At 35.6% G+C, this 27,271-nt stretch overlaps 9 protein-coding genes and 1 pseudogene across 11 annotated transcripts; 4 read left to right on the top strand and 6 right to left on the bottom strand.

The window, feature by feature from the left end:
• The first annotated feature begins 2,568 nt into the window (after positions 1-2,568).
• On the top strand, positions 2,569-4,597 carry LOC103830201 (mitochondrial import inner membrane translocase subunit PAM16 like 2). Its single transcript, XM_009105941.3, has 5 exons — positions 2,569-3,030; positions 3,066-3,124; positions 3,522-3,609; positions 4,055-4,188; positions 4,296-4,597. The coding sequence occupies exons 2-5, from the start codon at positions 3,122-3,124 to the stop codon at positions 4,410-4,412; spliced, it is 342 nt and encodes a 113-aa protein (XP_009104189.1). The 5' UTR covers positions 2,569-3,030; positions 3,066-3,121; the 3' UTR covers positions 4,413-4,597.
• Positions 4,598-4,832: 235 nt separating this feature from the next.
• On the top strand, positions 4,833-6,812 carry LOC103830202 (putative F-box protein At1g58310). Of its 2 annotated transcripts, XM_009105942.3 has the most exons (4): positions 4,833-5,153; positions 5,264-5,937; positions 6,028-6,168; positions 6,273-6,812. In XM_009105942.3, the coding sequence occupies exons 2-4, from the start codon at positions 5,296-5,298 to the stop codon at positions 6,618-6,620; spliced, it is 1,131 nt and encodes a 376-aa protein (XP_009104190.1). In that variant the 5' UTR covers positions 4,833-5,153; positions 5,264-5,295; the 3' UTR covers positions 6,621-6,812. The 2 variants fall into 2 exon arrangements, with proteins under 2 accessions (XP_009104190.1, XP_033130958.1); XM_033275067.1 differs by having other exon boundaries at positions 4,833-5,937.
• Positions 6,813-6,953: 141 nt separating this feature from the next.
• On the bottom strand, positions 6,954-7,581 carry LOC117126605 (putative pirin-like protein At3g59260). The gene has a single exon (XM_033275071.1). It carries the CDS (start codon positions 7,521-7,523, stop codon positions 7,011-7,013), a length of 513 nt encoding a protein of 170 aa, XP_033130962.1. The 5' UTR covers positions 7,524-7,581; the 3' UTR covers positions 6,954-7,010.
• LOC103830203 (pirin-1) lies at positions 7,563-8,371 on the bottom strand. The gene is made up of 6 exons (XM_033276018.1): positions 8,286-8,371; positions 8,140-8,189; positions 8,020-8,058; positions 7,894-7,922; positions 7,749-7,811; positions 7,563-7,673 (listed from the first exon to the last, which is right to left on the bottom strand). The coding sequence occupies exons 1-6, from the start codon at positions 8,369-8,371 to the stop codon at positions 7,563-7,565; spliced, it is 378 nt and encodes a 125-aa protein (XP_033131909.1).
• A 443-nt stretch (positions 8,372-8,814) lies between these two features.
• LOC103831400 lies at positions 8,815-14,273 on the top strand (annotated as a pseudogene).
• Positions 10,821-16,033, bottom strand: LOC103830205 (F-box/LRR-repeat protein At3g59210). 2 transcript variants are annotated; one of them, XM_009105945.3, is made up of 5 exons: positions 15,848-16,033; positions 14,783-15,708; positions 14,561-14,701; positions 14,169-14,462; positions 10,821-10,924 (listed from the first exon to the last, which is right to left on the bottom strand). In XM_009105945.3, exons 2-5 carry the CDS (start codon positions 15,689-15,691, stop codon positions 10,859-10,861), a joined length of 1,410 nt encoding a protein of 469 aa, XP_009104193.2. In that variant the 5' UTR covers positions 15,692-15,708; positions 15,848-16,033; the 3' UTR covers positions 10,821-10,858. The 2 variants fall into 2 exon arrangements, with proteins under 2 accessions (XP_009104193.2, XP_009104194.1); XM_009105946.3 differs by lacking the exon at positions 10,821-10,924 and adding an exon at positions 13,735-13,943 and having other exon boundaries at positions 14,196-14,462.
• Positions 10,962-13,495, top strand: LOC103830204 (F-box/LRR-repeat protein At3g59250-like). The gene has a single exon (XM_033275069.1). It carries the CDS (start codon positions 12,032-12,034, stop codon positions 12,965-12,967), a length of 936 nt encoding a protein of 311 aa, XP_033130960.1. The 5' UTR covers positions 10,962-12,031; the 3' UTR covers positions 12,968-13,495.
• A 133-nt stretch (positions 16,034-16,166) lies between the features above and the next one.
• LOC103830207 (F-box/LRR-repeat protein At3g59200) lies at positions 16,167-18,415 on the bottom strand. Its single transcript, XM_018653176.2, is given in 4 exon segments — positions 16,167-16,759; positions 16,858-16,998; positions 17,117-18,069; positions 18,178-18,415. Coding segments are annotated over 3 exon segments (1,470 nt in total). The 5' UTR covers positions 18,044-18,069; positions 18,178-18,415; the 3' UTR covers positions 16,167-16,357.
• Positions 18,416-18,433: 18 nt separating this feature from the next.
• Positions 18,434-20,669, bottom strand: LOC103830208 (F-box/LRR-repeat protein At3g59190-like). The gene is made up of 4 exons (XM_009105948.3): positions 20,550-20,669; positions 19,430-20,420; positions 19,190-19,330; positions 18,434-19,103 (listed from the first exon to the last, which is right to left on the bottom strand). The coding sequence occupies exons 2-4, from the start codon at positions 20,393-20,395 to the stop codon at positions 18,648-18,650; spliced, it is 1,563 nt and encodes a 520-aa protein (XP_009104196.1). The 5' UTR covers positions 20,396-20,420; positions 20,550-20,669; the 3' UTR covers positions 18,434-18,647.
• Positions 20,670-20,914: 245 nt separating this feature from the next.
• LOC103831399 (rhamnogalacturonate lyase-like) lies at positions 20,915-26,521 on the bottom strand. Its single transcript, XM_033276017.1, has 16 exons — positions 26,452-26,521; positions 25,877-25,898; positions 25,525-25,603; positions 25,252-25,367; positions 25,115-25,165; positions 24,885-25,004; positions 24,676-24,792; positions 24,422-24,569; positions 23,576-23,746; positions 23,358-23,504; positions 23,178-23,284; positions 22,699-22,789; positions 22,357-22,498; positions 22,004-22,172; positions 21,799-21,915; positions 20,915-21,703 (listed from the first exon to the last, which is right to left on the bottom strand). The coding sequence occupies exons 1-16, from the start codon at positions 26,519-26,521 to the stop codon at positions 21,340-21,342; spliced, it is 2,031 nt and encodes a 676-aa protein (XP_033131908.1). The 3' UTR covers positions 20,915-21,339.
• Between the last annotated feature and the right edge of the window lie 750 nt (positions 26,522-27,271).

Raw genomic sequence — 27,271 nt, 5'->3', positions numbered from 1 at the left:
ATTGTCAAAGATAATGGGAAGAACAGTTACATATTTTAGGGAAATTGCATCGTATATCGCAAAAAATTATAATTGACTTTCTATCTAAATAATCTAAATTGATAGTATATACCGTGTATTTTATGTAATGATCTCATAATACCCTTGTATAAAACCGGGGCAACCTGCAAAGAAAAAAATATTAGTTAAGAATTAGTATATGGAAAAGATAAAATGTGGTCCTTAATTATTCACACAATTCTCACAAAGTAAGTTGATGTAAAATATCTAACATTTCTATGTTTCTTGTTTGTAGCCAAAACAGAGAGGGAGACAGACAAACAATGAGATTGTTTTGAGTTTTTTTTTTCCTCATCTGAATAAGGCTTGAAGTTCTTCATGCGGTTTCTATTGGTCTCATAAACTCACAGAGTCACAAACACCACCATGAAAGCACAAACCCCCTCTCCCCTCACGTTTTTCCTCTATTCTTATTCACATTCCAAGACTCACTTCTCCCACATCCTATGTATTCGACATGGATAGATGCCTTCGCTGCTGTCACATAAACGCCACCGTTAGTTAGTAAAAAATGATTGGAAAAAATGAACATTTTTTATGTTATATGATACTGTATATATATAATAGAAATGAAATGCAATATATATTATGTTTCCTATTATTCAATCTGTAAAATCAGCACCGCGACTACCATCATCACCAGTTGTTTCATCATTGCCACCGTCTTCTCTCCACTGCCGTCTCCACCCACATGAGATACCACGCCAATCAATACGTAAAAAAAAGATTGTTAAATTTTTTTCTAAAGTATATTAAAAACTATGAGTTTGTTGTATATTTTCTTACTGTAATAAAATTCCAAAATTTTAAGAGATTTATAACTTGACAGCAAACTAATAACATCACAAATAAATAACACAACTTACACAACAACTGTTCTTGTGTAGTCCAACGTGATGCTTCTTTTTTTTTTTTTTTAAACACTGAATTTTATATATGAATGGGAACAGAGGAAACCAAACAAGGATTTGTTACAATCACCTAGTACAACAGGGGATATCATTGACTTAACAAAAAAGATAATGAAGCCACTGAGGAAAACCCCTAGCAATATAGGATTGAAATAAATCCTTGGTGATTACACTTTTTGCGTGATGCTTCATAACATTCTTTATCTTCTTCCAATAAGCTATTTTCTATGCATGCATCTTTTAAACGAAGAATAAACTTTATCGTCAACGTAAGAATATCTTCATACAACTTGGAAACTTGTAAAAATTACCCATATATTAGCTTCTTTGAATCTACTGCGGCCGTAAATAATGATAATTTACCAAAGAAAATTCTGATTCTCACACAGAATCAATCGACAGTAACAACTATGCACACGAATAGCGGAAAAATGTAGCCATTAAAGGAAATCTTATCCTTCTCTTTTGGCCAGAATGTTTTTTGGTGGTATATCTTGTTGAGGGACATTATTACGAAGATTATATGTGTATTGTAATGCAATAATTTGTAACATTAAAAATATTAAATGCTCATCGCAACTTGCTGTTCGGTCGCCTCTCTAATATTTGTTCAAGATCTGTCGGGTGTTAGGCTTGTTTCAAGGTCAGGGGTTCCGGATTTGATAGATCAATGGTGTGGTGGTGTGTCTCCTAAGCTGCATGCTCCTTCTCTTCTGTGTTGGTATCTTTGGCTTCGCTCCGTCTCAATTCGTAATCCCTCTTGTCTTCAAGACTGATTTTGGACGGTGTGTTGAGATTTGCTCACTGTCTTTTCTCTAGAGGTATGATTGTGTCCTCGCCTTTCACCTGCTTCTCTTGGCGTTTCATGGTCGTCAATCGTTTTGACTTCGCCTTCTCCAAAAGATGAGTTGAAAACACTGTTCGCTTTGGAAACTCTTGTTCGTTACGGAGATTTGAAGCAAAAGTTTTATGCTTTATCTGCTATGCTTATTCACTATGAGAGGTGTCTTGTTGGTTCTCTTTTAACAAAGATTTGCATGGAGTTTGGTGTTTTGGTGCTTGGAGCATTCTTCTACTCTACGCTTTTGTTGTGACCTTTTAATCTTGTTCTGGTTTTAATCTCTAAATCGTCATGTTTTATGTTCAAGTGTATAACAAAAATGTTTCACTGTGTTAGTGCCTTGTATCCGTAGAATCTATTTCTGTCGGCTCTGTCTCCGGGTTGCTTCCGGCTTTGGTTTATGGTCTATGTTTATCTTATTTTGTAAATCTCATGTTTAATATAATCATCCTTTAGTGTTAGAAAAAAAAAGTTAAAAAGACATAAGTGGAAAAAAATACAAGTTTTCAAGTCAAAAGTGGTAATAAAAATATATAAAATATGGTTATGAAAAACATTAAACAAAATAAATAGAAATGGAAAAAATAAATTAAAAAGAAAATGCAATTTGAAAAAATGAAAACAACTATAAATGAAAACAGCAATTCAGAAAGATCAATGTTTTTGAAAAAAAAAATTGTTTATAAAAAATAATTTTCTTACATTTTCAAAACATAAATTAATTGTAAATTGTAAACTTCCACAAATATAATAGTGTTTATTAATTGGTTAGAAGTTACGGGGAATTAAACAACAAAAAAAAAAGTTAAGGGAAATAGTTAATCACGGAAAATAATGCATAGTAGCTAAAATCTGATATATTTTTTTAATGAGTGTAAAAATCCTAAAACATATATTTTCTGAAACAGAGGAAGTAAACAAAAAAAAAATATATATATATACAGGTATGAAACAATATAAACCAATTTTTAATTAACAAAAAGAAACTCTTACTATTCAATTTAAAACCAGGCTTCATAATTGCTCAGAGGTCATATATCTACCCAGTAAACATGGGCCAAATTTCTCAACAGCCCAAGTCCATACTAACACGTGGAGAGTTTCTATTGGATAGTACTAAAATTTCCTTGGGCGTCAAACCTGTGCTTCGTGGTCAACTGGTCATCCTCTCTCCCAACTTATTACAGGAACACGAGCTGAACAATAGAGAACCCTAGATTGTTTTCCTCCTCGCCGAAACACGAATCATAGTCTCGTTAAGGAAAGAAGGCATCTTCTCGAATTCAAACGGGCCAACTAAGCTGCTTCCATGGTGGGTTTGGTTTTCTCTCTCTGGTGTGATGAGATGACTCTTTGTCCTTTTGATAAAGTCGTTTCATGTTAGCTTCCTTTTGGATCGCTTGTTAGTGCTATGTTGTATTAATACCGAGATATTGATGGGTTTCGCGAATTGGGTACAAATTATTTAGCTTTTTGTATGTTTGTTCGAAATTGAAATCAATCCATATTAGTAACTAAGGCTGTAAATGCAGTGTTTAGAACATTATAAATCGAAAAGTTACATACTTTTTATACGAAAATACATGTACAGACAGTTTCCGGTTCTGTTTTGTTTTGTTCTTTCTAGATTTGATTATTAGACAAAAAGATGTCTACTTGTTGAAATATATCATTACCACTAATGTTTATGGTTACTTTCTTTTTTACAGGCTAGTAGAATAATTGCGCAGTTCATTGTGATGGGTTCTGGGATATTGGGTCGTGCTTTCTTTCAAGCCTATCGTCAAGCCATTGCTAGTGAGTTTCAACACCTTTTTTTCTACAACAAATGCTCTTTTTTATATATTTTTCCAGTTGATAGCTTTGGTTTACAAATTGGATTTTCTAGTTAATAGTGATTCTTGATATTCTGAAAATTACGTTTTCCTGAAACAGCTTGCTCTTTTTCAGTTGAGTACATTGAACCGGTGATTGCTCTGTTTCTATGTATATGTTGGCATCAAATGGTTGCTACATGAATCCAATGATGGCTTGCTCTCTCTTATTGAGATCTTTTTTTCAGTTGATAGGTTTTTTATTAGTTGCATCTTACTACTACTAGAACAGGTTGTATGTTTTTCAAAACATATTTGCTCTATTTCACGAGTATAAATGTATAATAGCTCGGTTGTTAAGTCAAGAGTGTCATATAATGTAATGTAATGAAGGATGCCTATCATACTCATGAAATGTCTTTTTGCAGATGCATCTAAAACTGGCGTTGCACAGGAAGCAATGCAGAATGCAGTACGCAAAGCAGGAAAAGCCATTAACGCGCAAGAGGCTAGGCAGATTCTCGGTGTAACCGAGCAGACCTCTTGGGAAGAGATTTTACTGGTAATAAAACACACTTCTCTTTCAATCGTTGGTCTGAAATCTGAAACTCTCTAGAGGGAATTAACTAAAAGGAGTTAGCTCGTTTGGTCTATATATGATGAATGCAGAAATACGACAAGCTATTTGAGAATAACGTCAAAGCTGGGAGCTTTTACCTTCAGTCGAAAGTTGTTCGAGCCAAAGAATGTCTCGAAGTTGTGTACAGGACCAAAGCCAATTTGTAGGATTCTTTTCTTTTTTTTTAATGCTCGTTTATGTAGAATCCAAGACGATGTCACAGTTCTTGCCATAGTTTTGGTCACCTCTTACTTAATAATAATAACGAAGGGGCCTTGGTCTGTTTAGTTGATCAGTGTCAAAGAACCTCGTAAGATTTGAAAACTGAGATAAATCTACAGTTGGTTATGTATATATATATATATATAACTAAGTACTTCATTATGTTAGTAGTAAATTCTTGAGACAGCTTAAAAAAACCCAGAATATTGCAACGTTTTTACATACACTAAGCAAGTTTCTATGCACAACACAACCCAAGATTGAAAAGAAATGTAAATTGAAAATTTTACTTAAACTCGAGATCATATCATCTATAACTGGCCTTACTACTTAAACATCTCGTTGAGAGCCAAGGGAACAAGCACATGCTGCATGTTAACTATTTATATTAGGTTTCTTTCAAATCAATAGTTTGATTAGACTGACATAGCTAGATTAGACTATTGAAACTAATACTCTGAACTCATAGAGAATCTCATCATCATCATCATCCCAGAAGATCTTATGACTTGACAACACTCCAAAAAAAAATCTAGCATTGAAAAAATCACCCATCACGCCAAAACCAAAAAAAAAAACTAATCTTCATTTTTTGCTTATAAATTTCTTTAATACAGTTCCTAAATTCATAAACACTAAGCTGCTTTTTTGGCTTTGGTGGCCTCTGCTTCTTTCTTTAACCTCAAGTAAAGTTTCTTCTCTGCTTCTATTATTCTTTGTTCTTCCATATTATGTTAAAGAGAGATACCTATGCTCATGTTTAATTCTTACCTTGAAGCTCATTTTCTTTGTTCAGGGTGTAAGTGGTGATAGTTATACAAACCAAAGATGAATCTTGAATTTGATGACTCAATCAGGATGCATCCTGGAGTGAGAAGACAAGAACGGGACAAGATTCGCAGACTTTTTATAAAACATGTCGATAGTAAACTGGATTTACACAGGAATGCTCCTTTAAACAGACTCTCCATCAAGTGCAAAGATGACGTTGGTCCAGCTCCTGTCATTCGTTGGATAAGCAAAGTTCTGAACCGTCATGTTACAGAACTTGTTCTAAACATCTCTTCTCATTGGTCTTGGCCTCTCTCTTCCGAGGTTGATTCGAGTGTAACAATGTGTCAAGAATTTTGGGAATCTTGCTCCATATCTAGCATTACCCTCAAGAGACTAACGTTCCGGTTTAAACAAATGGTTTATGATAATCCAAAGAGTGTATCGTTTGATACTCCAAATCTTGTCTACTTTGAGTATTCTGATGCTATTGCAGATACCTATCCAAACGTGAATTTTCCTTTACTTGTTGAAGCTAGTCTCGATCTGCGAATGACTCATGAACAGATCGGTCAGGCTAAACTTTCAGACGATGATATAGCTAAAGAAAAAGAGGGAACTATGGTTGGGAATGCAACGGTTCTTCTTATGGGAATATGCAATGTTAAGAAGCTTTGCTTATCTGACAACACTCTTGAGGTCAGTTTCAGTTTCCGTTTCTAATCTTTTAATTGTTTAAGTTAGTGATGTTCTCTACTTGACTTGAAATGGTTTTGTGTTTTGGTTCAGGTTCTTGCTTTCTGCTGCAAACCAATGCCGGTTTACAACAACCTCGTTCATCTAACTATCAAGACTCACCCAAATGTAGAATGGGAATCACTGACTGCACTTCTCAAGAACTGTCAAAATCTTGAAACTCTTGTCTTCGAAGTAGCCAAATATATCCTTTATTTCATGTCTGCTGATACATTATTGTTTCATGCAAAGTGAAAATAGATTTTGAAGTTAGTTAGTTTTCTACTGTGTGTGTTTAGGGACTTCTCCATAGATATGGAATGAATTGTGGAAGTGGAGAGTGCCTATGCAAACCATGGGAGGAGGAGGAGGTTCCTACTTGCTTATCATCAAGTCCTGTGAAGATCCTTGAGATAATGAAGTTTGGAGATATCTGTGAAGATGAGGACATGGATAAAATGATGGAGCAAGTTGAGTACTTCCTTGAGACGATGCCAAATCTTGAACAACTCATAATACACTATGAGACGGATATTGATGAAGATGTGGTGGAAGTTTTAAGCCAGTTTCAGATGGTTTCTAGAGAAGGATTAAGCAAGTGTAAGATTCAAGTCATCTCTGATAACCTCAACTTGTCATCTACTTAAGCATCTTCGTGGTTTCTTAAGTTGGTATTGGATTCACTCATGCTTCTTTCTACCGTTTCAAAGACATGAGTGTGTCTCGGCTTTATGTTTGTAATAGTATCTAATGACTTGTTTTGTTTATGGTCTTGATGGTCAGACCACAACTCAATGTATTAATTTTTCAGTTAATGTATTAAGTTTTAGTTTGTCTTTTTTGAAGAAATTATCCTTTAATCCCAAGAAAAAGAATAGCTACATACTGTGAAAACAGGTCTTCTAAGTTTCTGATATGTAAATATGAAACTGCAAAAATGTTACTAGCTAAGAGTTGGTCTTACATGAAATTTGTATGAATATAAGATGTAAGATTAAATCCATGTGGAATAAAAGAAGAAACCCTCAAAACTTTTTTTACTCTGACCTCCAAGACTTAGCTCCTTCAAAGCCATTCTTGGCATTGCGATAGTCCCCAATGGTCAGATCAATCTCAGCCTGTGAGTTCATCACAAATGGACCATGCTGAACCACAGGCTCACCGATAGGTTCCCCTGCAATCAACAAGAACCTCAACAGCTTAGAGCTTGACGTATTCAACACGCTAACTCCATCCCCTTTTCCAAACACCACAACACTATGTGCTTGTACAGTGGAAGAGTCCGAGGTGCTAAACACGCCTTCCTCACCATCTATAACATAGGCAAAGGCGGTCCATGACTCTGGAACGGTCTGGTGAGTTTGAGCTCTTGGCTGGAGAGTAAAGTCAAGGAACATGATTGGTACTTTTGTGTAGGAAAGAGATTGAACTCCCATTGACTCTCCGGCTATGACTTTGACCTCTACTCCATCTTCTTCTGCTCTTGGAATCTCTGAACTAGACAGTTCTACGGCTTTTGGATCAATGCTGTTGAAAACCAAAGAACACATGTCTTAGTAAACATTGAGAAAGCTGAAAGAGAATGGAATCTATTTGAACATTTTATCAACGGAAGGGAGGTTGATCCAAAGCTGTAAGCCGTTGTTAACTTTTTCTTCAGGCATCTCAGAATGTATGATTCCTTTTCCTGCTGTCATCCACTATAATAAAACCAGAATCAAAAGAATGAAACAAGAAAATTAAGCTGGTCTGAAATGTATGCTGTTTTTCTTCACCTGAACATCTCCTTCATGGATTGTAATCTTATGACCATTGAAGTCTTGGTATATGATTCCTCCCTGCATATCATTAAAAGCATGATAAATCTCCATCAAGATTGAAGACTCTGACATATGAAGAAGATGGTAGAGTCTTTGTCACCTGTAGCATGTATGTAACACTTTCAAAACCTGCACAAAGTTGATCTGATTACATCAGAGACATTACGCAACAGAGAAAGCTTTGTGTACATAAGAACATATATAAAAATTGAATTAGTGATCTGACCTCTGTGAGGATGGTCTCTGAATCCACCTAGAGGTGAAACTGATCAAGAAAAAAATAATGGCTAACTAGATTATCCTTTGACAAGTAAACATAAATATTGTAGAAGTAAAATAACATTACCGGAAAATTCTACTAGTGATACAAACGGGTCCAATAACTCATGGTGAATCCTGAATGTTAACCCAATAAGATCAGATATGAAACTTGAATGTCAAGCAAACCATTTTTCCTGAGAAAAATGAAGAAATAGAGAAAAAAAAACTCACTTGGTGATGCTTTTTCTAACAACAGCACCATCACCTTCATTCTCAAGATCTGCAGATATCTTCTTAATGACCTGACGCAATGACATGCTGATGATTCTGATGATGGTAAAAACTATGTTAATGTATATATCTTATGTCTCTCTTTGCAGTTCCAAGATTAATAATAACAAGAACGTAAATGTGTATATCTTATGTCTCTCTTTATCATCTATACGTTTATAAATGCATGGAATCGACCATGATTGCATCAAATCTCATCATCAAAAAACAAAAAAGGAAATAAATGTGAAATTCTTGAAAACTGAAAGCTTTTATTGAAAGCACTTTATACTTGTATATGATTCTTGTTCCCATAATGGTTGGCTGTAAATTGTAATGCAATTTGTCATAAATGGAATCAATCCGTCAAATATTCTCTTAATATTAACGTATCATTAGTCATTATGGAAATGATCTCTTGCAATTTGCTTCTTTAGAAACATTCTGATACAGTTTTATATAACACATTCAAGATCATGTCATGTTTTTTTCTTTGTAGGTTGTAACTGTTGAGATCTGTTACTATGATCAGTTCGAAGAAGGTGGATAGAATCAGCAATCTACCAGAAGCTCTGATTAGCCACATATTGTCATTCCTTCCCACAGAAGAATCTGCTTTAACTTCAGTTCTCTCCAAAAAATGGCGGTACCTGTTTGCTTACAGACCAAACCTTGACTTATCAGTCATACGTTTTCATCCTGAAACATGTGAACGGGAAAAGATCAGATTCTGATAGTCTTTACTTATTTTGTGGATAGAGTGTTGGAGTTGCAAGGGAACACTACTCTAAACAAGTTCTCTTTAAAGTGTGGACATGGTGTTGAACCAGACTGTGTCACACCTTGGATATTAAATGTGTTGGCACGTGGTGTATCGGATCTTTATTTACACGATACCCTAGCTGGCCTTTGTCTCCCTTCAAAGGTGTTTATGAGCAAGTCACTGGAGAGGCTGAGGATAGAATCTGAAAATGTTATAGGGATTGATGTGGAAGATGTGTTTCTTCCAAAGGTTAAGACTCTTCACATCAACAAAGTCATGTTAGGTAAAGGTGGAGATTTCTTTGAAAAGGTTACTTCCGGTTGTCATGTCCTTGAAGAGTTAGTTCTGATTCATGTCTACTCTGATTTTTGGAACCGTTCTGTCTCTTCCAAAACCCTCAAGAGACTGATCCTATCTTGTACAGACTGTGATAAAAATCCGCATAGTGTTTCATTTGATACACCCAATGTTGTCTACTTGGAGTACTCTGATTTCGTAGCGGGCAAGTATCCAAAGGTGAAATTTGATTCACTAGTTGAAGCTAGTGTCGACCTTGCAATGACAAGTGAGCAGCATGAACGTGCAAGCTATGAACAATCGGTGGGCGATGTAACAGATTTTCTCATGGGAATACGCAGTGTCCAGACCCTTTTCGTATCTGCCAACACTCTTGAGGTATAGTATTGTAACATTGATAACTTTTGAGTTAGTGACTGTGTATTGATGAGAATACTTTTTTTTTGTTTTCAGGTTCTTACATTCTGCTGTGATCATATACCTGTGTTCCACAACATGTTTAGTTTCACTATTCAGACATGCAAAGTCAGGATGGGAATCATTACCTGCTTTACTCAAGAAATGTCGAAATCTTGAAACCCTGGTCTTTGAAGTAACAATACTTATTATATCTCTTTATTGCTATCTTCTAACACAGACAAAACTATGTTACTAAGTTGTTGCTAGTGTGTTTCAGGGCCTCAGTCACACATATACAGTAAAGTGTTAGGATGTTGATGGGTGCCTATGCAAGTTTTCAGGGGAGGTTCCTACTTGCTTATCATCAAGTCCAGTGAAGGTTTTACAGATTATGGGATTTGGTGAAGCTGGTTTAGAGAGAGAGAGACAGAGCTGATCAAGTACTTCCTTGAGACAATGCCGCGACTTGAGCAGCTGATAGTATACTACGATACATTGTTTGATGATGATGTGATTGAGCTGTCAAGTGAACTTAAGAGGTTTCCTACGAAAGCTTCACCAAGTTGTGAGATCCAAGTAATCATTGGTAACCTCAGCAGCTAAACCAAGATTCTCTCTTCTTCTTTCTGCCTTTTGCTTTCACGTTTATTTATTTATTTTTGTTTGATGATTTGTGCTTTTGATTGAGAAAGCTGGATTATCTTTTGTTTGTTTTGGTTATTAGTTTGAGTGGCTGGTTTGTTATACAGATCACTCTTCTAATAATAAACTTTCCAAAACATTGCAATTTTATTGTGTGAATATGTGAACATAATATACTGTATCAACAAAATGCAGCATCACAAGTAGAACTTTTTGAAACGCAACAGCTTGAGAGCAAGACTACGGTCTAGCTTCTACTCCACTTCACTAACACTCAAATAACAGTGACTACTATTAGAAAGTTGGTCACATGTTAAGCTTCTTCTCCATTGAAAGACAGAAGCATAAAACACTAACCAACAAAGTTGAATCAATAAATCTTGATTTTGAGTTTTAGGTATTTTAGTATTTTGAGTTTTAGGTATTTTAGTAACTACAGATACTTGTCAAGAGAAATATCCATAGCTTCATACTGATAAAGGAGGCATGACTCCAAAAGGAGCAAAGAAACCAGAAAGGTTCTTCTAGAGGATCAATGCAAATTCCATCTATAAGGAAATGGGCAGAGTAACTGATAAGCCGAGGCTAACAGAGATTACTTGGATCTTGCACTTGGATGAGGCTACTGCAGGAAGCATCTGAAGTTGCTTGATACTTCAACCACATCAGTTTTGATTAATGCATTGTAGTATATATAAAAATAATTTTCTAAATAAAATGTTTTTAAAATTTTATTATTTCTGCGCATGATTCAGAAAACTATTGTCATTAATACTTATAAAACTGAAAGTACGAAAAAAAGCCATGCCGATATAGTAGTTTGTTAGTAGATGACTTCTCTTTATTATGTTTTAGCAAGCCTTTTGTTTATATAATTTAAATGTGACTTGTTTATATATATGATATTCGATAAAAAAATATAAAAAATAAATAATGTTAAAAATTGTTTAGGGCATCCAAAAACATTGTAGGTACTGTATATCAGAAAGACAGAAACATTACACAACAGAGAAATCTTTGTTAATTATTTCAGTGACATTATGATGATAGTAAAACTATGTTAATGTAAAGATTTTCCGTCTCTCTTTAATGCAGTTCCAAAATCAATAATACCGAAAAGCTTTCTACGGGATGATTTGATTCTTAAATTATTATTTTGGCGTGCATGCATTTTTTTAAATCATCAGTTCGTGTATTAATGCAGGGAATTGACCAAGATTGGTATCAATCTCAACAGCAAAACACAAAAAAAAAAAGGAAATAAATCTGAATTTATGGGAAACTGATTGCTGTTGAAAGTAAATTATACTTATATATAATTTTCGTTTCCATAATCCTTTGTTTGTATCATAAATTGAATCTTTCTATTAATAGTAACGTATCATTATTTTCTTTAAAATACATTTGAACGTGGTCAGTGTTTTCTTTAAAATACAAAAATGATGGCGTCTCTGCTCTAAAAACTCACACAAGTGAGTTCCCACAACTCTTCTATTGATCTTGTAATTCTGTAGCCATTTTCTTTTGTGGTTCTTGTTCATATAACACATTCAAGATCATGTCATGTTGTTTTCTATGTAGGTTGTAACTGTTGAGATCTGTCACTATGATCAGTTCCAAGAAGATGGATAGAATCAGCAATCTACCAGAAGCTCTGATTAGCCACATATTGTCATTCCTCCCCACAGAAGAGTCTGCTTTGACTTCAGTTCTCTCCAAAAAATGGCGGTATCTGTTTGCTGACAGACCAAACCTTGACTTCGATGGCTCGGTCATACGTTTTCATCCTGATACGTGTGAATCTGACATTCTAAGAGTCTTTACTCGTTTTGTGGATAGAGTGTTGATGTTGCAAGGAAACTCCACTGTAGACGATTTCTCTTTAAAGTGTGGACATGGTGTTGAATCAGACTGTGTCAGAAACTGGATACTAAATGTGTTGGAACGTGGTGTATCGGATCTTGATTTACACTTCAACCTGGTTGGAGTTTCTCTCCCTTCAGAGGTTTTTATGAGCAAGTCACTGGAGAGGCTGAGGATAGAATCCAAAAAGGTTATTCCCATGGATATGGAAGATGTGTTTCTTCCAAAACTCAAGACTCTTTACGTCAACAAAGTCATGTTAGGTGAAGGTGATGATTGCTTTGAAAAGGTCACTTCTGGTTGTCATGTCCTTGAAGAGTTGGTTCTGATTAATGTCTACTCTGATTTTTGGAACCGTTCTGTCTCTTCCAAAACCCTCAAGAGTCTGATCCTATCTTGTTGTATGGAATTTGATAAAAATCCGGATAGCGTTTCTTTTGATACGCCCAATGTTGTCTACTTGGAGTACTCTGATTATGTTTCAGGCAAGTATCCAAAGGTGAACTTTAATTCACTTGTTGAAGCTAGCATCGACCTTGCAATGACAAGTGAGCAGCATGAACTTGCAAGCTATGAACATTTGGTGGGCGATGTAACAGATTTTCTCATGGGAATACGCAGTGTTCAGACCCTTTACATATCTGCCAACACTCTTGAGGTATATAGTATAGTATTGTAACTAACCCTGATTTTTTTAGTTAGTTATTTGCATATTGATGAGAAGATACATTTTTGTTTTCAGGTTCTTACTTTCTGCTGTGATCATATACCTGTATTCCACAACATGACTGGTTTAACTATTCAGTCACGCAAGTCAGGATGGGAATCATTGCCTGCTTTACTCAAGAAATGTCCAAATCTTGAAACCTTGGTGTTTGATGTAAGAACACTAATGATATATCTTTATTGCTATCTTCTAACACAGACAGAACTAGGTTTCTAAGTTGTTTCTACTATGATTCAGGGACTCAGCCACACATTTACAATCAAGTGTATGGATGTTGATGGGTGCCTATGCAAGTATTCAGGGGAGGTTCCTACTGGCTTATCATCAAGTCCAGTGAAGGTTTTGAAGATTCTGAAATTTGGTGATGCTGGTCTAGAGAAAGAGACAGATCTGATCAAGCACTTCCTAGAGACAATGCCGCAGCTTGAACAGCTGATGATATACTACGATACATTGTTTGATGATAATGTGATTGAACTGTCAAGTGAACTTAAGAGGTTTCCCACAAAAGCTTCACCAAGTTGTGAGATCCAAGTAATCTTTGGTGACCCCAGCAGCTAAACCAAGATTCTCTCCTCTTCTTTCTACCTTTTGCTTTCAAGTTTTTTGTGACTTTGTGTTTGATCATTTGTGCTTTTTATTGAGACTGCTGGATTATCTTTGGCTTTTCTTTTTGGTTCTCAGTTTGAGTGGCTTGTTTGTTATACAGATCACTCTTCTAATAATAAACTTTCTGAAACACTGCATTGTTATTGTGTGAATATGTGAACATAATATACTCTTATCAACAAAATGCAGCATCTCACAAGTAGAAATTTTTGAAACGCAACAGACTGCAGTCTAGTTTCTACTCCACTTCACTTAAATAACAGTCTCCTCTAGATAGTTAGGTCTCATGTCAAGCTTCTTCTCCATTGAAAGACAACATCTATAAATAAATAAAGCAAAACATGAACCCAACTTTCTCACAACAAAAGCACAAAACACTAACCAACAAAGTTGAATCAATAAATCTTGATTTTTAGGTATTTTAGTAACTACATATATACTTGTAGCCAAGAGAAACATCCACTGGTACAGGAGCCAAGAAACCAGAAAGGTTCTTCTAGAGGATCAATGCAAATTTCATCTACAAGGAAATGGGCAGAGTAATTGATAAGCCGAGGTTATGAGAGATTACTTGGATCTTGCACTTTGATGAAGCTACTACAGGAAGCATCTGAAGTTGGCTTGATACTTCAACCAGATCATCTTCGATTGATGTATTGTAGTATACTATGAGCTGTTCGAGATTCAACATCTTCTGTAGGAAATGGTTGATCATTACTATCTCCATCACCATGTCCACATCGTCATCATCGCAGGCTTCTCCAAATTTCAATATCTTAAGAAACTTCACCGGACAATGTGTTAGGGAAGGACTACTTGTAGCTTTGTGAGTGAGTCCCTAAAACATTAAAGAAACATCAATACAAAATGGTTTACAAAAAAGGCTTTGATGTAAAAAGAGCCAAGAGATTCATTTCAAGGGTTTAGTTCATCTACTTGGAAGACAAGAGTTTCAAGATTTGGACAGTTCTTGAGAAGTTCTGGCAATGATTCCCATCCCACTTCTTGGTTACTCTCAATTGTTAGATGAGTCAAGTTGCTAAACGCTGGTATTGCTTCACAGCAAAAGTTAAGTGTCTAAAACAAAACAAAAGAAAAATCAATAAGTTCATTTCCAATCACTAACTAAAAACCTTAAGTAATGTTAGACTGACATACCTCAAGAGTGTCATAAGATAAGTAAAGGGTCTTCACATTGCATATTCCCATAAGAAGCTCTGTAGCGTTACCAACCATCTCTCTTTCCTCCTCATCATCATTAGATACAAATCTGACATTTGCTTTCTGATCATTTGTCATCCGAATATCGATACTGGCTTCAACCAGCGAATCAAAGTTCAGTTTTGGATACTTCTGCGCAATATTATCAGAATATTTGAAGTAGACAACATTTGGAGTATCAAATGATACACTCTTTGGATTGTCATCACAGTGTGCGCAACATAGCGTTAGTCTCTTGAGGATTTTGGAAGCTACAGAGCATGAACCCCAATAACCCCACTCCAGATTACGCAAACTTAGTTCCTCAAGCACAGGACAACCAGACAGAAGCTTTGCAAACCCTATCTCACCCTCTACAAACACAACTGAGTCTAGAATCAGTGTCTTGAGCTTTGGAAGACAAACATTTCTCAGTTTAACTTTGGGACCATCTTCAGGTCCCATCTTCAGCCTAACCAGTGTCTTACTCACAAAAACCTTTGAAGGCAACCAATAAACCAATGAGGAAGAGACGTGTAGATCAAGATCTGATACACCATGTCTCAGCACGTTTGATATCCAAGGATACACGTCTTCATCCTCAAAACCATCTCCACATTTTAGAGAGAACTTGTTAACATGATCTTCCCCTCGTAACTTCAACACTCTATCCACAAAATCTATAAAACTCGTATGATCCGTATGCTGAGAGGAAAAGCTCTCGAAATCAAGATTTGGTACAAGGGCAAACAGATGTCGCCATCTTTTTGAGAGAAGTGATGTCACAGCAGCTTCTTTTGTAGACAAGTTGGATAAGATTTGGCAAAGAAGATTGTCTGGTAAATCATCCATGTTTCTTGGAGACATATTCAGCACTTACAAACCTGAAAAATAAATCCAAAAAGTGGAGTTCAATATCTGAAACTCCAAACTAGTTTCAAGGTCTATTCCTCTACACACGAACCACAAAACTATAAGATCCTGTAGGAACACAAGATCAAAAGCTGAGTCTAGAAAACTTACTTGGGCTGAGTGTAAAAGAAGAGTCACCCTACAAGTTCAATCAGACAGACGAGGTTCATTAAGGTAGTGGAAGAAGAAAGAAAATTAGAATTTGATTTTGCAGAACTTCTGGATCTTGTCAACAGTAAAACATGGAAGAAGCAGACCATGACCTCACAATTTACCAAGACTAGATATGAATTTTATATTCACAAACTAAAAGGACATTAGTTTTGTTTCCTTCACAAACTAAAGATAATGTTAATAATTCATTATTTTTGTCGGCTCTGAGAAGTCACTTTCAAACGTTTTGACTTTTATATAATGGAACTTTTCAAAATAAAAAGGTTATAGAAGCTCTAAGAACTCGAGTAATGAGTTGAGGAACAACATTTGTGATTTAACACAACACAAACTTAGCATTCTTAAGTTTCAAAAAGTACACAAAAGCATAACACACCAGTCTGTAAACTAAGATGCTGAGCAGAGTACAAAAGACATAAGAAAAAGGAAACCTTAACTGCTTTGAGTTTACTTCAAAGCCTTGAGAAACCAGGAGTATTCTTCATTTGGAGGAGCAGACCATTTCTTTGATAAGGTAGAAGGCAAAGTAGAGGACAAGCTAAGATTCGGTGAGATTACTTGGATATTGCACTTTGGTGAAGCTATTCTAGGAATACTCTGAAGCTTCTTGGATAGATCAAACACGGAAGAGTCATATGATATGTTGAAGTAAACTACCAACTGTTCAAGCCATGGCATTTTCTCCAAAAAATGCATTATCTGCTCCATTTCCATCCCCTCATCATCGATGTCTACAGATAGAATGATCTTTAGCACCTTCACAGCAGAAGATGAAAGGCAAGAAGGATTCTTCGGAGGTTTACAAAGGCACATGTTCCCACATCCATCGGTACTTTTGTGGACAAGACCCTGTATAAAAGCATTAAGGAACATCTCAAAGTCAAAGTTGATTTAATGTTTTCATGTGACTGAAAAACAGAGATGCTTTACTGGTTTTTGTTTTGTACCTTGAAAATAAGGGTTTCTAGATTAGGACAATTCGGTAGAAGAGCTGGCAATGAATCCCATCCACTTTCATCATTACTCTCAATCGTTAACTGAATCAGGTTGTTAAATACCGGTGTAGCTTCACAGCAGAAAGTAAATACCTGAAACAACAACAACAAATAGACAAAGCAACTCACTTGTGATCACTAGCTGAAGCCATTATAACAACAATGCTATACTAAAAAGGTTGTAGAGAAAAGATGTGATTGACATACAAACCTCAAGTGTTTTGGCAGATAGATATAAGATCTTAACATTGCATAATCCCAAAAGAAAATTTGTTGCATTACCAACCATCTCCTTCTCCTCCTCTTCATACTCTTCAGAGAAATAACCATCTTCTTCAGAAAAGTCTGCATCTGCACTTTGATCTTCAGAGAGTCGAAGGCCGATATGAGCTTCAACAAGCGAACTGAAATTAACCTTAGGATACTCTCTCGCAATATTATCAGAATATTTCAAGTACTCAAGGCTTGGAGTATCAAACGCAACGCTCATTGGATTCTCATCAAAGTCATCCAAGAAGATCGTTAGCCTCTTGAGGGTTGTGACAGAAACAGAGCAAAACTCCCAGTTTTCCCACCCCATATTCGTGAGAACCAACTCCTCAAGCACGGGACAGCCAGAGAGAAGCCTCGCAAACCCAACACCTTATTCTTCAAACACAACGGAATCAATATCAAGAATCTTAAGCTTTGGAAGAAACACATCTTCAACATCAGCGCTCAAAGTGACATCATGTCCCTCTCCTAGTTTCAACCTAACCAGTGTCTTGCTAACAAAGATCTCATGAGGCAAGGGATACTCCGAGAGGAGGCGTAGAGTAAGATCCGAAACACCGCGTCCCAACGCATGTAATATCCAAACAGTGACATGAACTGGATCGGGATAATCAGTTAAGTGGAGAGAGAATCTGTTTAAAGGAGCAGTCCCTTGGAGATCCAATAACATATCAACGAACTCCATGAAACTTGGACTGTTGTCATCGCTTTTAAAATCAAGATTTGTCGCAGAGGCAAACAAAAAACGCCACCTTTTAGAGAGAACCGATGCGGAAGCTGCTTCTTTTGTCGGAAGGAAAGACAAGATGTGGGAGATGATAGGATCTGGCAGACCGCTGAACATATCTCTTGAAGCAGAATCCATTGTTTCTTTCGAACAGAACTCACAACCTAAGCAGTTACAAGAAACAATATCAAAATAAGACATTCTCAAATTAAAAAACAGTTACAAAGTCTTGTCGTTTTTACTCATCAGTCTCCTAAGAAGAAGAAACTTACTTGGGGACCATCAAAATCACCAGTTTTTGCGGAGAGACGAACTTGAAACTGAAAAAGTAGGGTTTTTTTAGTTGCTTTGTAAATGAGAGAGCAGCAATGTGGCGGGATGGGTGGCTTCCAATAACAAACGATGTCGTATAAGTGGTGAGTGGTACGCACCGCTCCGAAACGACACCGTATGACCATTGTGATTAGAGTAGGGGGCGCCCATACTATGAGAAGCTGAAACAGTAACACTGATGGAGAAAACAAAGCATAAAAGTAAAAGTCTTTTGAACAACAAACATAAGAGAGAAGGTTCCATGGAGTTCTAGACATTGTAGCAAACCTTACAAAAACTTACGCATATCATCAAACATGAACTACAAGAAAGTACTTATGGAGCAGCTGAAAGAACAGAGACCAGGCTAAGAACTAAGAACCGATCTTTTATTCCCTAGTCTTGTATGCGATATAAAGCAGGATGATCTTCAAACCGGGAAGGTATTCTTAAAGAAGACGAGTCCACTTGTCGATGAAGAAGAAGAAGAGTGCACAGTAGTTGTGAAGCTAATGCTATCAGAGACTACTTGGATCTTGCATCTGGTTGAGGCTACCTTCTCAAGCTGTTGAAATCCGTTTGATACTATTTCCAGATCACTGTCAAACGGAGTATCATAGTATAACACCACTTCTTCAAGATTCGGCATGGTTTGCACGAAGTGGTTGATCAGATCCAACTGCTTATCCATGTCATCCTTATAATTAGTGATCTCTCCAAACTTCAACACCTTCAGCTTCTTCACAGGACTTGATGATAGCCAACTCGGAGTGCCTAACCAAGGTTTGCATACACACCTGTCCGCACCCGTCACAAAACATTCGTTTGTATCTTTGAAACGGTATCCATCATCAAAACATTGGTTTGTGTCTCCGTAATGGAGTCCCTGAAGTACAATCAAGGAAATTGTTATTCTTCAGAACTTTAAAGTGTGTTTGAAAACAAATGCAGTAAAAGGATTTGAGTTGGTACTTCGAAAACAAGGGTTTCTAGATTAGGACAGTTCTTGAGTAGGTTCGGCAATGATTCCCAATCCACGTCTTGGTCAGTCTCAATGGTTAAATGAATCAAGTTGTTGAAGACTGGTATTACTTTACAGCAGAAAGTAAGGACCTGAAACAACAACAAGTAACAAGAACATGGTTCACATGTTTAATTCTTACAACTTACAAAGAAACTAAGAACACATAGATGAGATTGGTATATGCTAACCTCAAGAGCCTGGGACGATAGGTAAAGGATCTTAACATGACTTATTCCCATGAGAAAATCTGTTGCACTTACGTCTTTCCTTAGCTTATAGCCGTAATGTCGGTTTACTAGATCTCTTCCGCGAAAGACCTGATCAGGTGTCATCCTAATGCCTACGCTAGCTTCAACAAGCGAATCAAGATTCATTTTTGGATACTTAGCCGCAACAGTATCAGTTAATTCTAAGTAGACCAGACTTGGAGTGTCCAAAGACACACTCTCCGGATTCTCATCATCGTACTCACAATAGATTATCAGTCTCTTGAGAGTTGGGTTTGAGACAGAGCAAGCGCCACAAAAGTCCCACGTCATTTTAACCATAACCAGCTCCTCAAGAACGTGACAACCAGACACTAGCTTCCCAAACGCAGCACCACTCTCATCAGCAAAGGAAACATCATTCATATGCAAAGTCTTGAGCTTTGGAAGTGAAACTTCTCTGACATCAATGATGAACTCATCCGTACCAGCTAGTTTAAGCTTAACCAACGTCTTGCTTATCAACACCTGTGGAGGCAAAGGATACTCGTGTTCCGAAGAGATGTATAGATCAAGATCAACTACACCACGCTCCAACGCTTTGAGTACCCAACGGTTGACACGAGATGTAACACAAGCAATCTTACACCTTAGAGAGAATCTGTTCAACGGAGCGTTCCCTTGTAAGGCCATGACTCTTTCCACAAAAAGCTTGAAGCTTTTACGCAAATGGCGCCTCCTCTTTCTACCCATTTTAGGACGGTCGTAGATGGTGTTGTCGAGATCGAGATTCGTTACGAAAGCGAGAAGATGTCTCCACCTTTTGGAGAGGAGTGAGGTCAAAGCTGCATCCTTTGTGGAGAGGAAGGATAAGATGTGGCAGATAAGCGCGTCTGGTAGGCTGCTGATCAAGTCTTCGGAGCCAGTGTCCATCTTTTTCGAACTCATTGGAGACAAATCAAAGAGTTGTCACCTGTGGATGAAGATACGAGGCTTGTGTAAGAAATTAGACAAAACACACAGCAGTGGTTTGTGTTGTGCTCAAATGCAGAATCTGAGAACTGAGAATCAATAAATATTGAGCTTGAACCTGGGAACTTACAGAGGTTTGAATGCTTGAAGGGGGGAAAGGAAACTAGGGTTTATGCCATTGTCGCGGAGAGTGAAGTTGAGCTCCGTGTTGAGTCCCGACGCTGTTTGGTCGTAGATGGTTCATTAGATCTTTTCTAACTGGGCTTTGATATGTTGTAAATTGTGGGCCTGAGGTTATCCCTTTCATCTTTATATTGGGCTATTGGGCCACAGTTCTGATCCCTTTGTTGTCTTAGCAAAAATGAAAGATTTTTTAGTTCTTATGTATTATTCTTTTCCTTTTGTAAAATTACAATCCTTTCATCTTGTTATCCATCAAGAATCAAAGTTCCAATCATATATTTCTTGTGGAAAACATTGATGTTTCTTTCGATGTTTACATTTCTCTCTCTTTTTTTTGCCATCAAATAACGAGAATATTGTAAAAAGTTAAAACTACTTAAACCGGTCTATATAATGTCAGAAAATAAAACATTGATAATAGGAAACTCTCAATATTACATGTTAGATTCAGTATCCATTTCTTTTCACAATTTTCCCATGAATATTACATCTTCCAAATTATTTTCATGAATAGGCACATTATTCTAATGATTAGGTTGACACAAGATACAAACAAACCATAAAGTGAATGATTATTGTCTCGGTCAAATAGGTAAAAGCCTAAAATCATCTCCGGATCTCTTGATCTCTCCCTCGTTTTCTTCACTTAATTTAGCGACCAAAGTACATATGGTTAGTTTAGTTTGAGAAACATTTATTTAAATGTATTAGTTCGACTTTGGCATCTTAAAAAAATATCAAACTTCCGGAGGACTTTCCAGACGTAGATAATCATACATAACACCTGTAAACGAACCCCATCTCCGATCTTGAGTGAGAAAAATCGTATTATTACCAACCCTAAGTAAGTTTCCACCAACATTGATATCATACAAGTTGTATAACCCATGAATCCCATGTCTAGCGATCGTGTTATCTTGACCTATTAGCCCAATCAAGAAAATAGGTTTGGACTTAGGCTCGTTGATCCGAACAGATAAATTTGCAGTCGTGGCTGCAGCCAAAGCCATTCGAAACGTGTAGTTTCCAGTTTTAATCACTGCTTTCAAACTAAACACAATTTGCCATGTCGTTGCTTGATATGTCCCATTTCCAGCATTTCTACAAACATATATATATATAGCATATATCAGTATATTTAAAAATAAATTATACACACATCATTTTGAACTATATAGTGTATCAGTATTATTTACCTGGTCACATGTGCATAGAACCAGTCTTTTTTATAATCACTTACTCCAACAATATAAACAAGATCATTTCGAGGATACAAAGCAGTGTACCGATCCCATAGACCATATTGTCTAAATCTATTATATATAAAAATAAACCGCACCCTTAAATATTTCAACAAGATACACTTTAAATAATGTTCAGTTAGTGCTTAATTATATTTACCGGTCTTGAGGTTGATAAGAGTTATTAAGATAGAGTTTGGTCGAAAGGATTGGGTCCGGATCTGGGATATAGAACTCTGCAGCAGTCCGGTCTGGTTTTCCGATTTCCCACAGTGTAGCGCCGATTCTGGGCGGTTCATACAGTATGGCTCCTACGTCTATCTCCCTGCCTACACCCAACCTCAAATGAAACAAATGAATAATTAAATATTTTGTTGTGAAAAACTACATCAGAAGATACCGATTACAGAAAATGTATGGACCTAATGGATATGCATGCTTCTCTGGTTGGATGTAAATGGATCATTGAACACATAGTTCATTTTCTATATTGTAGTAAATATATTGAATTACCTGGTGTGATGGTAATGTCACGCTCGTATTTATAGTCACCAATATGTCCAGAAACCCATGCATAGAGATTATAACTCCCTGGTCTCACATTCGTTATTGTGAATATCCCCATTCTGTCTGCTGTTGTCCAAAATTGATATCCCTTTGTCCACCAAATTTTTTAAAGTTATTATTAAGCCCTTCGTTTAATTTGTTTGAGAGGTCTTAGTCTGACGCTTATCTCTTTATGAAAATATTCGTTATGAAAAATATAATTCTGTTATCGAGAAGTGACATATCGAAACTAATGTTATAGCATGTTGCTACCATGGCAGTAATATAGTACAAATTCAAAAATGGTACCTTGTTTTCGGTTTGCCATGAACCAGCTTCACCGGGCACTGCTAAACCCACAAAAGCAAATTTCCCAAATAACTTCGACTTGCTTATGTATCTACAAAATTCATAAACACAAATTCAACATTTTAATTTGTCTTTATACTCCATATAATCATGCATAATAATGACATATATATATATATATATATGTTGATACAAGAAAGTATATGTTATAGAAATGTAACCATAAATTTAAGAATTATATTAATGTTCGCAGATTGTGTACGTCCACCTAGTAACTTAGACTTGCTTATGTATCTACAAAATTCAGAAACACAAATTTTAACATTTAATTTTGTCTATAACATTTTTATACAGATTTGGATCTAGATGATGATTATGCAGTGACCATATTGTATAACAATATATATTTATTTTATCAAGTATTTTGAAGATAAGCAAGACATTATAACAAAGAATATAAAAGAAAAATATGCATCTACCTGTCCATTACAAAGAATTGACCTTTGACCGTCCCTCTTTGTTGATGAAGAGGGTAATCAACTGACTTCACGAAATCATATGGCCAACTATGGACCTCCTCAACCATCTGCATTTAAAAATTTCCAACATTATTATGCATAAGCAATTATCACAGTTATTAGAACTGAACTGAAATAGACCTGTCGTTTAGCATCGGTCCAGAGAAGATTAGTAGAGGAGGCAGAGTTGAGATAAACAAAGACAGGACCATACACCTTCTTCCACGGCTCCATGCTTGTATAAGTTGTGTTCATATCTTTCCCCGCGTAATGTAAACTTGTAAACATCTAAAAGGAAACCCTATATTCTTAAAACCAAATAAGAGAACTGAGGTTTATTTAAGAGGTAATGTACTCACGGAGAGTGTGGTGGGTCCAACATGAGAAGTTAGTTCTTGTTTGAGGGGCCCACAGACACGGAACTCATCGCTGGGAGTAATCATCCAGAAGCCGACACGTTGGTCGGACGAGATCCAGCCATGTACTTTGTTGTCTTTGTTTTCCATCGAATACATATACTTATCGTCAACCTGCGTCGCAATCAATCACTACGTTGTAATTATTTGCATGCTTTTAGAGTTGCATTGTTATGTATAACCAGTTTAAAACTACTCACGAAAAAAGTGACTAAACAGAACATCGTGATCCATATACAGCGAGATATATGTTCATCTAATGCTACGGAGTCAAGAGATTCAAGGCATATATCTAAAAATTATTTACGAGATTTTTTAACATTTTTTTTTTGAATTGGCTTTTTTAATATAAATGCAAGAAAAATAAAATGTTTTACAGGCCTAAAACCATCTCCAATGTTTTACTATATTTTTTCTTCTAAAATAGAGAAATTCTATAATAGAGTTGGATATGTTGCTCCAATGATACTCTATTTTAGAGTAAAAAATAAAGTTATGAACAAGAAATTAAAAAATTACTTTGTATATAAAATAAAAAATAAGTTTACAATATTATACAGTAGAAAATAGAGTACATTGGAACATTTTTACTCTAAACTCTATTTTAGAGAAGAAAATAGAACAGAGTTTTAGATGCCCTAAGCTTAAGTTACAGAACAAAGCCCAAAATGAAACCCTTTGTGATAAAAACCTTAGGAGATTTTTTTAACATTATAAGAGTAAACTATATAATCTCTTCAGATTTAAAAATAAAACAAAAATCTTTTAAATTTGGACTTGTTTTTATACCTGCCCTTTAAATATACGATTTTGGGGATTTACAAAACGAACAGCTTCTTTATAAGCTAATGGATTAGCACGCTTATTAGTAATATCTCGGTCGATTTCAGAAGGCATAATTTTTTGCCGTTGATCAGATATAGCCATAAAATCAAATCTGAAAAATTGTTTCATAAAACAGTATATTATTGCCAAATCAAAACAATTTGACCATTAATAATTGTAGAACAATATTAATCAAAAGATAATTTACTCAGATATACTTTGTGTTAAGCTTGAAGACGATCCTTGTTTGGTCCATGTCCACAGTTGGCCAGCCTTTTAACTTCTCTAACACAGCGTACATGTATATTCCAGATACCCCTCTTCGAATGATATATCTTTAAAGATAGTTATTTTGATTATAAATGAAAGTCGTCAGAAATAATTTCTCAAAATTACAAAATTAATACATATATATATATTAACGTACCGTTTGTCTACATTTAACGGGACCAGTGAGCCACGTTGAGAAATCTTCCAAGCTCGTGAAAATGAAATCTCGACATGCTCACTTGTTTGATTTATGACGTTGAATTTTACTCCTTCTAAACTGTTAAAATATGATATCAATATAAAATAAAGTATACGTAATATGGGGCATGTGATAATGAAAGATATATAGATTAACAAAAAGATATGAAGAGATATTCGACAACTCACAGATCGATTAGTTGTTCTTGTCCTGGTTCATACCACATTACGTCCCAATACCTGCATATATTGATACTTATTTATCGTTTGAAACATTTTTAATTAACACTAAATAACATAGGTAAATTAATTAAGGCTTCGCGTACCCACGATTTTTAATTTTGTTGTTCAACACATTGTCAAAGCCCTTGTACTTGATTCCAGTTATTAAACCTTGTGGACTTGAGAAGGTAACTTGGATGATACCGTTATCAACGACCACCTTAAATATCAAACAAAATAACTAAACATCAAAATCTCATAACACGGCAATTTTTTTTTAACAGCAGCAATATTTTGAACTAAGACATTCTAGTATATGAAAAAAAAATATTATAATAGCATAAAAAACCAATGATTCAGATATAGAAACTTCGTACTTGGTTAGGACCAACTTTTTTAAGCGTAAGCCGGCCAGATGCGAGCTTCTGTTCCGGCTTTGCGATGCCTAACTTGTTTCTGTAGTAAGAAGAAATATAATGTGCGTGTATATATATAATCCAAAATGTTCACTTGAATCTAAATATATGTAGATTCAAGTTCAACCGTGGATTAGAAACGAATAGAAAAAAAAAGATGTTTCTTAACATTTGCCTCTTGAGAGAGAAACAAAATGAAACATAAAAATATTACGAGATGCAACATAACTATAATCTATTGTCCAAAAAATGAGTTTCGATATAATTTTGTACCATCTGATATTGTAAAAACATAGAAGTTAGGAGAGCATACCTTGACGTTCGGGAATGAACACCTGGAAGAAGGAAAATTAGAACAAAAAAACGCGAGTTATTATGAATCTGAAAAAGACTAAATGAGAAACATATATTAGGCTAACATATATCGAGTCTATGCCAGAAAAAGCTCGCACACAACACTCAAAGCGATGGTATTTTTAGGAATTGGCTTCAAACTGAACGTTGAAGTGACCAGTAGTAGTATTCTGATAATTTTTGTTTTGTTTTGTTTTTATTTTATTTATTGTTATTGAACTTGTTATTTGATAAATACATTTAAAATCTTTTGTTATTAAAAATATTTCAAACAGTAAATTTCAAAATACTTATAATCATTCACAGTCTTATAAAAGGATTAGAGTGATTTAACAGAAATCATAATTAATTTCAGTTCATATAAAATCATCTAAAATCAGTCAATTCAGATTGCAGATTGAATATATCCCATGTTTGGACATCGAAAATTCATCAGTATAATAAATCTACAGATAGAATAGTTCCAAACCTTATAAATTAATAACTGTGCACAACAAAACTAAATATAAAGATAGCAATCAACAAATGTAATACCTATTATTGCAGTGAGAACAGCGAAGAGAATTATAAGAGTGAATGCGAGAGCTATTAGTTTCTTTGCCATCTCTCTGTGTGTTATATCTCTCGTTAGTGTCTCTTATTGTGCTTGTTCTTGATGACTTGATCTCACCATAAGGCCGGGGTGGTGGTATCTATAGTAGTTTATCACTCTTAGACGGAAGACTAGCTAGCCGCATTAACGTCCGTTGATACAGCTAATACATCATTTAAAACACACTGATCTGAATTATTACTCTCTCTTATAGGGCATGTTTGTGTTATAAGCAATATTTTAAACTAATCGGACAGCAAACAGAAAATTATTTAGTTCTTTATTAAACAGGAGCAAACTTAAGCGCTAGCCAGCATTTAGTTTACTTACCAGAACTATATATTGCAATTTTGTATCATAAAACAGGAGCAAACCTAAGAATCAATGATACATGCTCACACATATTAAGGGAGCAAAATCGAACCATTGACGCCTTGACGGGTCTAGCCAAGATAGCTCGTGTTTTTGATAAAGTTTTTGTTTTATATTAATTCTCAGACCACTTCTAAGTTCTAACGAAAACTGAGTAATAGAATAACATTTTTTTTTGGTCAAATAGAATAACTTTTTAATGTAAAAAAAAAACACAAAATAAGAGTTCTTAAATTCTTCGGAGGTCTGAGTTCAGTTGGCTATTTTCTTTAAAAAGTCAGCTTAATCTTTTATAATTTTCAAGTAATGGTATTTGGTATGGGTGGGCATTCGGGTATCCATTTGGATTCGGTTTGGGTCTATTCGAGTTTCGAATTTTTGGGATCAAAG

Source organism: Brassica rapa, chromosome A07 (genome assembly GCF_000309985.2).
Source record: "Brassica rapa cultivar Chiifu-401-42 chromosome A07, CAAS_Brap_v3.01, whole genome shotgun sequence".
Classification (NCBI taxonomy): Eukaryota; Viridiplantae; Streptophyta; class Magnoliopsida; order Brassicales; family Brassicaceae; genus Brassica; species Brassica rapa.
This window is presented reverse-complemented; position numbering and strand designations above follow the sequence as displayed.

Excerpts from the sequence above, each read along its gene's own strand:
- LOC103830208 (XM_009105948.3), bottom strand. The coding sequence starts at position 20,395 with ATGAGTTCGAAAAAGATGGACACTGGCTCCGAAGACTTGATCAGCAGC. Across the intron at positions 19,331-19,429 it reads TATCGTCCCAGGCTCTTGAG|GTCCTTACTTTCTGCTGTAA; the intron begins GTTAGCATATAC and ends TTGTTGTTTCAG. Across the intron at positions 19,104-19,189 it reads TAGAAACCCTTGTTTTCGAA|GGACTCCATTACGGAGACAC; the intron begins GTACCAACTCAA and ends ATTGTACTTCAG.
- LOC103830204 (XM_033275069.1), top strand. The coding sequence starts at position 12,032 with ATGATCAGTTCCAAGAAGATGGATAGAATCAGCAATCTACCAGAAGCT.
- LOC103830203 (XM_033276018.1), bottom strand. The coding sequence starts at position 8,371 with ATGTCATTGCGTCAGGTCATTAAGAAGATATCTGCAGATCTTGAGAAT. Across the intron at positions 8,190-8,285 it reads GTTAGAAAAAGCATCACCAA|GATTCACCATGAGTTATTGG; the intron begins GTGAGTTTTTTT and ends GTTAACATTCAG. Across the intron at positions 7,674-7,748 it reads TCCATGAAGGAGATGTTCAG|TGGATGACAGCAGGAAAAGG; the intron begins GTGAAGAAAAAC and ends GTTTTATTATAG.
- LOC117126605 (XM_033275071.1), bottom strand. The coding sequence starts at position 7,523 with ATGTGTTCTTTGGTTTTCAACAGCATTGATCCAAAAGCCGTAGAACTG.
- LOC103830202 (XM_009105942.3), top strand. The coding sequence starts at position 5,296 with ATGAATCTTGAATTTGATGACTCAATCAGGATGCATCCTGGAGTGAGA. Across the intron at positions 5,938-6,027 it reads TATCTGACAACACTCTTGAG|GTTCTTGCTTTCTGCTGCAA; the intron begins GTCAGTTTCAGT and ends GTTTTGGTTCAG. Across the intron at positions 6,169-6,272 it reads TTGAAACTCTTGTCTTCGAA|GGACTTCTCCATAGATATGG; the intron begins GTAGCCAAATAT and ends GTGTGTGTTTAG.
- LOC103830205 (XM_009105945.3), bottom strand. The coding sequence starts at position 15,691 with ATGTCTCCAAGAAACATGGATGATTTACCAGACAATCTTCTTTGCCAA. Across the intron at positions 14,702-14,782 it reads TATCTTATGACACTCTTGAG|ACACTTAACTTTTGCTGTGA; the intron begins GTATGTCAGTCT and ends GTTTTGTTTTAG. Across the intron at positions 14,463-14,560 it reads TTGAAACTCTTGTCTTCCAA|GGACTCACTCACAAAGCTAC; the intron begins GTAGATGAACTA and ends TTAATGTTTTAG.
- LOC103831399 (XM_033276017.1), bottom strand. The coding sequence starts at position 26,521 with ATGGCAAAGAAACTAATAGCTCTCGCATTCACTCTTATAATTCTCTTC. Across the intron at positions 23,285-23,357 it reads GGACCGATGCTAAACGACAG|ATGGTTGAGGAGGTCCATAG; the intron begins GTCTATTTCAGT and ends TTTTAAATGCAG. Across the intron at positions 21,704-21,798 it reads TTCTATGCACATGTGACCAG|AAATGCTGGAAATGGGACAT; the intron begins GTAAATAATACT and ends ATATGTTTGTAG.
- LOC103830201 (XM_009105941.3), top strand. Across the intron at positions 3,610-4,054 it reads CTATCGTCAAGCCATTGCTA|ATGCATCTAAAACTGGCGTT; the intron begins GTGAGTTTCAAC and ends GTCTTTTTGCAG. Across the intron at positions 4,189-4,295 it reads CTTGGGAAGAGATTTTACTG|AAATACGACAAGCTATTTGA; the intron begins GTAATAAAACAC and ends TGATGAATGCAG.